The following is an 8,995-nucleotide window of genomic DNA, read 5'->3' on the forward strand; positions in this document are numbered from 1 at the left end:
TCATTACTTATTTGTAACAATCTGTGAGTTAGAGTACTCTTCTGTAAATCACTTCACTCTCCTAGTCTAGTAAAACCAGGTGGTTCCTATCCATAAATACTCCTTAAAAACTGTTTTCTTTTTGTTTACGAAACCTCTATAATGTTTTTGGTTGCACTTGTGTCCTCTTGTGGTATTTAAAGTATCTTCTTCTTCTTTCTTTAATATTTATTAAATCAGCAGAAATAACTTTGGTGCTAAGAGTCTGTTACTTGGGTTGCCTAAAGTCAGAAGTTATTTTAACACTTATGGCATGCTTGTTTTTGATAGGCTTTAATGGGATATAATTTATATAATACAATGACATTTTCATTGTAAATATCAATGTTTTATTTTTTATTTTATTTTATTTTATTTTTTGAGACAGAGTCTTGCTCCATCGCACAGTCTGGAGTGCAGTGGCGGGATCGCCTCATTGTAACTTCTACCTCCCGGTTCAAGCGATTCTCCTACCTGAGCCTCTGGAACTACAGGCATGTGTCACTACGCCCAGCTAATTTGTTTGTACTTTTAATAGAGATGGGTGTTACACCACGTTGGTCAGGCTGGTCTCAAAATCCTGGCCTCAAATGATCTGCCTGTCTGGGCCTCCCAAAGTGCTAGGATTACAGGCATGAGCCATCGCGCCCAGCCTGTTTTTAATATTTTAACAGAGTTATATATAGATTATCACAACTAACTTTAAAATATGTTCATCATCCCTGAGTAAAATCTGTCTTGTTTTCATTCACTTTCCACCATCACCCAGGCCTTAGACATCCATTAGTTTATTTTCTGTCTATCAATGAGCTTTTTATGGACTCTTCTTATATGTGGAATTATAAATTATGTAGTCTTTTTAAAACCTAGTTTGTTTCACTTCGTTTACTATTTTTGAGGTTTATTTCCAATGTAGCATGGATTATTGCTTAATTCCCTTTGATTGCTAAGAATTTTATTGCATAAATATGACACATTTTTTTTACTGGCTGATGGATATTTCGATGGTATTCCCCTTTGGCTCTTATAAACATTGCTGCTATGAACATTCACATACAAGTCTTTGTGTGCGTTAGGTTTTCATTTCCTTTGCATACATGTGTGGAAAAATACTTCAGGGCCATGTGGCAATTCTGTGTTTAAAATTTTGAAGAATTGCCAAATTGTTTTACAAAATGACTGCATTATTTTGCCTTTCCAGCTGCAATGCATAGAAATTCCATACTTTCCACATTTGTTGACACTTGTTATTGTCTCTTTGCTATAGCCAGTATAGTTTGTTCATTGTTATCTCATTGTGATTTGATTTTTATTTTCCTAATAGCAAAATATATTGAGCATATTTTTATGTTCATATTAGCAATTTGTATATCTTCTTTGGTGAAACATATATTCAAGTCCCTTGACCGTTTTTAATTGGTAATTTGTCCTTTTATTATTGACATATAAGAGTTTGTTTTGGTTTTGTTTGTATTCCAGATACTAGAGCCTAAAAAGATAGATAATTTGAAATATTGTCTCTCATTATGCAGTTTAGATTACATATTCTTCTTGGTGTATAAAAAAATGTTTTTTCAATTTGATGAAGTTTATCAGTTTCTTCTTGATTGTGCTTTTTTGTTGTGTTTTTTTAAGAAATCATTAGTTGCCAGGGAGCGGTTGCCATAGAGTTGAGCAGTTTTCCGCCTGCGCAGGGCAAAGTCCCTGATTGAGGTGCCGCCATTTTTGCTGCCCAGCAGCGGAGCGACAGTCAGAGACACTATCCGCTTACATCCGTCTCGCAGACCCTGTAAGAGCGGCTGCTGCTGTGGATGATCGAGGGGATTTGGTACCAGGCAAAGCTGGCCAAGCAGGCTGCGCAATACAGCGTGCTCTGGAACTGAACCCGCAGTATCATCCAAGAAATGGTGTAATCAATGAAGAAAGTAGCAGGGATGGATGTGGAACTGACAGTTGAAGAAATAAACCTCCTATCTATTGCATATAAGAATGTGATTGGAGCTAGAAGAGCCTCCTGGAGAATAATCAGCAGCATTGAACAGAAAGAAGAAAAAGGAGAAGACAAGCTAAAAATGATTTGGGAATATCGGCAAATGATTGAGACTGAGCTAAAGTTACTCTGCTGTGACGTTCTGGATGTACTGGACAAAAACCTCATTCCAGAAGCTAACACTGGCGAGTCCAAAGTTTTCCATTATAAAATGAAAGGGGACTACCACAGGTATCTGGCAGAATTTGCCACAGGAAATGACAGGAAGGAGGCTGTGGAGAACAGCCTAGCGGCTTATAAAGCTGCTAGTGATATTGCAATGACAGAACTTCCACCAACGCATCCTATTCACTTAGGTCTTGCTCTCAATTTTTCTGTATTCTACTACGAAATTCTTAATTCCCCTGACTATGCCTGCAGGTTGGCAAAAGCAGCTTTTGATGACACAATTGCAGAACTGGATATGCTGAGTGAAGAAAGCTATAAGGACACTATGGACTTCAGGCATGCAGGGTGATGATGAAGAACAGAATAAAGAAGCGCTGCAGGACGTGGAAGATGAAAATCAGTGAGACATAAAAACCAACAAGAGAAACCATCCCTGACCACCCCACTCTTCCCCATCCCGTCCCTTGGAAACTCCCGATTGTCCCTAAGAACCGCCAAATCTGACTTTCACATTTGGCCTCAGAATTTAGGTTCCTGCCCTGCTTTTTTGTTTTTGTTTTTTTAACAGTTTTCAAAAATTCTTAAAGGCAAGAGTGAATTTCTGTGGATTTTACTGGTCCCAACTTTTAGGTTCTTTAAGACACTAACAGGACTGCATAGAGGCTTTTTCAGCATTACTGTATTGTCCCCGTGCCAGATGTGGCAAGATTACCATTAGAAATGGAAATTACGTTTGAAAGCCATTAGGTGATGCTTCTAGATGATGCAAGCGTCTAAGGAAGATGTTAATCACACTATAGAGACATAAGTGGTATCATTTTTCGTTTTTCTAATTGTTTCAACCGTATTTTATACCAATGTTTGAAAGTAATTCGGTGTTAGCTTGACATGGTTAAAGATTGTTTGGGGAGGGAGTTTTGAAATGGTTTTGCTGTAAAAAGTTTTTCAAACTCTACAGAAATGTTGCTGAAAAGCATGGTGCTAATAACAGTTCAACAATCGTGGCTGCTCATTCTTGCCTACTTTTACTCTCCCACTGAAGCGGGTTAGGGTTGCAGGTGGTGTGGAAAAGCCTGCATGCATGTTCAATTATTTGTTTCTACTCCTTCTCCCTCCCCCTACCTGCTTCCCCTCACTCCTCCCCTCTGCTAGCTCAATCACTTCTGTTCAGTATATGTAACTTGAAGCTAATTTGTACTACTGGATATCTGACTGGAGCCACAGATACAGAATCTGTATTGTTCTTACTGAAACACAGCATGGAATTAACATTAAACTTAAATAAAACAAACCTAAATGTAAAAAATAAATAATCATTATCGAATACAAGATTATAAAAAATTACTTCTGTGTTTCTTGTAAAAAAGTTGTCATTTTAGCTCTTACATTTAGCTTTACAGCTCATATTAAGTATTTCAGTATGTGTTTGATTTGAATCTGACTTCTTATTTTAAATGTTTATAGCCAATTTTCTTAGAAACATTCTTGGAAAAGATGTTTCTTCCACACTGAAATTTTTTGGAACTTTTGTGAATGTTAATTTGCCATAAATGAACGTGTTTTTAAATGGATTTTTTTTTTTTTTTTTTTTTTTTTTTTCTGAGACGTTTGCTCTGTTGCCCAGGCTGGAGTGCAATGGTGGGATCTCAGCTCACTGCCACTTCCACCTCCCAGGTTCAAGTGATTCTCCTACCTCAGCCTCCCAAGTAGCTGGGATTACAGGTATGCACCACCACGCCTGGCTAATTTTTTTGTATTTGTCAGTGAGATGGAATTTCACCATGTTGGCCAGGTTGGTCTCGAACTCCTGACCTTAGGTGGTCCACCCACCTCAGCCTCCCAAAGTGCTGGGATTACAGACATGAACTACCACACCCGGCTGCATCTTCAAATATATTCTATTAATTACATGAATCTATCCTAGATAATAAGAATTCATATCAAAAAGTATAAATTGTTTTATTTTTCTTGTTAAAAACTGTTTTGTGTATTTGGTATTCTGTGCACATTTATATTGTTTTTTAAATCTTTTTTTAGAGACAGGGTCTCACTCTGCCACTCAGGCTGGAGTGAGGTGGATCAATCAAAGCTCACTGTTACCTCAAACGCATGTGCTCAAGCAATTCCACCCCCTCAGCCTCCCAAGTAGGTGGGGCTACAGGCATGCGCTTCCATATCCAGCTAATTTTATTTTTTTATCCTTGTAGACACAGTACCTTCCTATGTTGCCCAGGCTGGTTTTCAACTCCAGGCCTCAAGCAGTCCTCCAACCTCAGCCTCCCAAAGCACTGGGTTTATAGGCATGAGCCACCAAGCCCAGCTTATCTATATTTGTTTTTGGGAAGAACTTGTCAATTTCCATTAGAAATAGTTAAAACTTTGAAGATATTTTGTTGAATCTGTAGATCAACCTGTGAGATATTCTAATCTTAAAAATGGTGATTTAAAACTTGATTATTTAATGTACGTTAATTTATTCAGTTCTATGATTTTTGTGAATTAAAAAATAGAGTATAACATATTTGTATTTCTTTTTAAAACTTTAACATTTCTGCTTATTGCTATTATAAATATATTTTTATTTCATTTTCATTGTTGATTTATTTCATCTATAACTGCAATTTAATTTTGTTTTCTGACCTTTCATTTTGTGACATTAATTAACTTGTTTATAGTTCTAGGGATATTTTATTGAACTTATGTATTTTTATATAGAAAATTATATCATCTGCAAAAAAGATCTTTATTTGTTATTTTTCAATCTGGAGAACTTTTTTATTTTTGTTGTATACTTTATTTTATTGTATAATAGTTCTAATGTTGTCTGTTAGAAAGTATAAATTTCTTTTCAATTTTTGAAAGTTTTTTTAAACAATTGATATTATTTATTAAATATTCATTGAATTTGACACATAAGATGTCAGGCCCTAAACTTTTCTTTGTGGAAATATTTTAATTAATACTTTACTTGTTACGTGATTGTTTATATATACATATATATTCATATAGACTTTTTTTATTTTTAATTGTTACAGACACATAATAGTGGCACATCTTTATGTAGTACATGTGATAGTTTGATACAAGCATATAATATATAATAATCAAATCAGAGGAATTAGAATATGCATCACCTAAAACATATTTCATTTATTTTTGTTACAAACAGTCTCTGGGAAGTATATCTTATTTCTTAATTTTACTTTCATAATTTGTGACTACCAATTTATTTATTCCTATTTTGTGGTATTCTATGTGTAATAAATGTTTAGGTGACACAAAAATAGAAATAATAATATAGAGTAAGTCTTTTGTCCAATAAATAACCCAAAGTTTTCTTTGTTGTAAGATGAAGAATATAATTATATTTTTATCCTTAATGCTTATATTTATTATTTGAGGCAATAAAAATCTCAATCTAATCCAAATTAGTAAAACTGACATATAACTTTGGCTTTTATCAAGAGGGCAGATTGAATTGACCCCATAAACTTTATGAAAATTTTTTAAAGACAGGAAATTAATTTTAATAATAGTAAATGCAAAACAATATTATATTTGAATGATAATATAGAGAAAATAACTTGATAGAGAGGTTACTACTTAGCATATATAGATGAATATGTAAAGAAACTATAATAAATATATATGTATATGTAATTTATCTTTAATAAAGATGAAAATTCTGCCTTTTTCAGCAACATTGAAGAACCATGAAGACATTATGCTAAGTGAAATAAGCCAGATACAAAAAAACAAGTATTTATGTGAAATCTTTAAAAACTCAGAGTCATAGGAAAAGAAGAATAATAATTATTACAGGCCAGGATGTGGCAGGAAATGACAGGGTATCAGTCAAAATATACATACTTTCAGCTATAAAATAAATGCTGAGAAGGTAACATATAGACTGGTGACAATAGTTAATAATACTGTATACTTCAAATTTTTTCAAAATCAAATCTCAAGTAATCTCACCATACCCACTCACATGCAAACACATAAAGTATGGAAAGTGATAAATACGTTAACTAGCTTAACCGAGGTAATTAAAAAATGTGTACATGTCTCAAAACATCATATTCTAAATCCTAAATATATACACTTTTAGTTTATTTTATATATCGATAAATGTAAAAAAAAAAAGTTAAAGGTAATTAACAAGTATTATCTGGCCACATGTAAACTCCATTTAGAACCATTTTCAACATCTTCTGGATTAAATAAAAAATCTAAATCCATATTATGTTTTTGATATCAGGAAAGTGCTAACGAGAGAGAATGGTAATTGTAGAAAAAATCTGAATTAAGGTAAATGCTTTAACCCATATTAGCTTTATATTATATAAAACAGTAATTCTGGCTATATATTCATTGGAGTGTTTCTGAAATTTGTGCATAATACATATGTAATACATACATAGTAGTAAAAATAATCACACTTCACAAATTATTACAATGTGATGTATTGGGAAGGAGGTCTTCTACACGAAAAACCTTGAGATTTTGCACGAGATGATATTTTATGTCATAGACAATCTATGAGACATATTTTACTAATGTATGCAACTGTTGCTATTTATGCTTTTCAGGAAAATAATATATATTTTAAACATTTAATACAGATAATTAAAATTGTCGAGAAGTTAAAACAATCCATATTATGCTAAATATAGTTGAAGAAAAATATGAGAAATTCCCAGGACCAGGAGTAAATAAAAGGAATAATCCAGAGGAGTAGTCAATTTAAGAAGCACATGCTCTATTCAGACAGAACTAATCACAAGAATGTCAGATTCATGTGCGTTCAACTTCCAACAAGGCAAATGGAATCAGCAAAGAAACACACAGACTGGAGACATTCCAAGTATGATATCTTCCATATGTGAAAACTAAGTTATATATTATGTTGCACACTAATATATAACTTGCACACTAATATATAAACTACCAAGATGAAGGGTCAAAAGAAATTGTATGGTACATAAACATCAGATATTTGACTTATGTTTAAATATTTTTCAATACAATGGAAAAACAGAAAACCAAAGTAATGGGCAATGAAAAAAAAAAAAACTATAAGCTTCTCAAGTCATATCTGAAAAAAAAGCAAATTGAAAGTAAGCTATTACAAATGTGGTGAAGCAGTGTAATGTACAACGTATGGGTTACATATTAAAATACACTGAGCTGACAAGAGGCCAATAAAATAGAATACTAAGCAAAATTGATGTAGTTACATATTTTACAGGAGGCAAATTAATAGAGAATGAAATATATTTATACATATATGAAGATTGGATTGAGAAGAAATGAACATCTAATTGCTTTACTAGACTATATGAAAAATGAAATATTTAAAGAATTGGTGATTAAATAGCTTCTAAAACTGAAAACCTTTAAATCCTTTAAAAGTTTAGAAGTGTAATATATCAAAAAGAGATTAAAGCATTCTTAAGTAAAGTGATAGTCTGGCTATTAGGATTAGTACTGCAATAAACATGGTAGTAATTAATGTTGCCTCCTTGACATACTGATTTTATTTCCTTTTGATATATACCCAGTATTGAAATTGCTGAATCATAGGGTAGTTCTATTTTTAATTTTTGGAAGAATCTACATACTGTTTTTTCTAAAACATAATAATCTGTCATTCACAGCAACATGGATGTACGTGGAGGACATTATGTTAAGTAAAATATGCCAAGCATAGAAAGACAAACACCACATGATATCATTTTTATGTAAAATTTAAAGCTGATCTCATGGAAGTAGAGTAAAATGGTGGTTACCAGAGGCTGGAAAGGATGTGGGGAGGAAGAGATGAAAACAGGTTTGCCAATGAATGCAACATTATCATTTAAAAGAAAGAATAGGCAGGACATGGTGACTCACACATGTAATCCTAGCACTTTGGGAGGGAGACAGAGGCAGGTGGATCACCTGAGGCCAGGAGTTCGAGACCAGCCTGGCCAACATGGTGAAACCTTGTCTCTACAAAAAATGCAAAAATTAGCCAGTCATGGTGGCGAGTGCCTGTAATCCCGGCTACATGGGAGGCTGAGACACATGAATTGCTTGAACCCTGAAGGCAGAGGTTGTAGTGAGCAGATTGTGCAACTGCACTCCAACCTGGGTAACAGAGCGAGACTCTGTCTCAAAAAAAAAAAAAAAAAAAAAAATTTAAAAAAATTTAAAAATAACAGAAAGAATAATTTTTTGTGTTATATTACACAAAGTAGGGTGACTATAACTAATAATAATATGTTATTATATAGGTTAAGTTAGCTAGAAGAGAGAATTTTGCATGTTATCAGCACAGAGGAATAACAAATGTTGAAAACAATGGCTATGTTAATTATTCTGGTTCTATTATACAATGAATAAATGCACTGAAATATCACACTGTATCCTTAAATGTGTACAATTATATGTCAATTTTAAATAAAATAAACCTTAATTTAAAAAAAGGTCAAACTTCATAACACCAACACAAAGAAAAAGCTCATAAAAGCAGTGAGAGCAAAATGTCTCACCTTTGTATAAGCCAGAAAACAGAAAAAAAAGTTGCTAAAATGTTAAAGTAAAAGCTTCTACATGGCATAAAAAATAATCAACAGAGTGAAAAGACAAACTACAGGCCAGGTGTGGTGGCTCACGCCTGTAATCCCAGCACTTTGGGAGGCTGAGGTGGTGGACCACTTGAGGTCAGGAGTTTGCAACCAGCCTGGCCAACGTGGTGAAGCCCCTCTCTACTAACAGTACAGAAAATTAGCTGGGCATGGTGGCAGGTGCCTGTAGTCCCAGCTACCGGGGAGG

The 8,995-nt window shown here is 33.7% G+C and overlaps 1 protein-coding gene across 1 annotated transcript; it reads left to right on the forward strand.

The window, feature by feature from the left end:
- The first annotated feature begins 1,690 nt into the window (after positions 1-1,690).
- On the forward strand, positions 1,691-3,475 carry LOC126950246 (14-3-3 protein epsilon-like). Its single transcript, XM_050783533.1, has one exon. The coding sequence runs from the start codon at positions 1,935-1,937 to the stop codon at positions 2,523-2,525; it is 591 nt and encodes a 196-aa protein (XP_050639490.1). The 5' UTR covers positions 1,691-1,934; the 3' UTR covers positions 2,526-3,475.
- Positions 3,476-8,995: the final 5,520 nt, after the last annotated feature.

Source organism: Macaca thibetana, chromosome 3 (genome assembly GCF_024542745.1).
Source record: "Macaca thibetana thibetana isolate TM-01 chromosome 3, ASM2454274v1, whole genome shotgun sequence".
NCBI lineage: Eukaryota > Metazoa > Chordata > Mammalia > Primates > Cercopithecidae > Macaca > Macaca thibetana.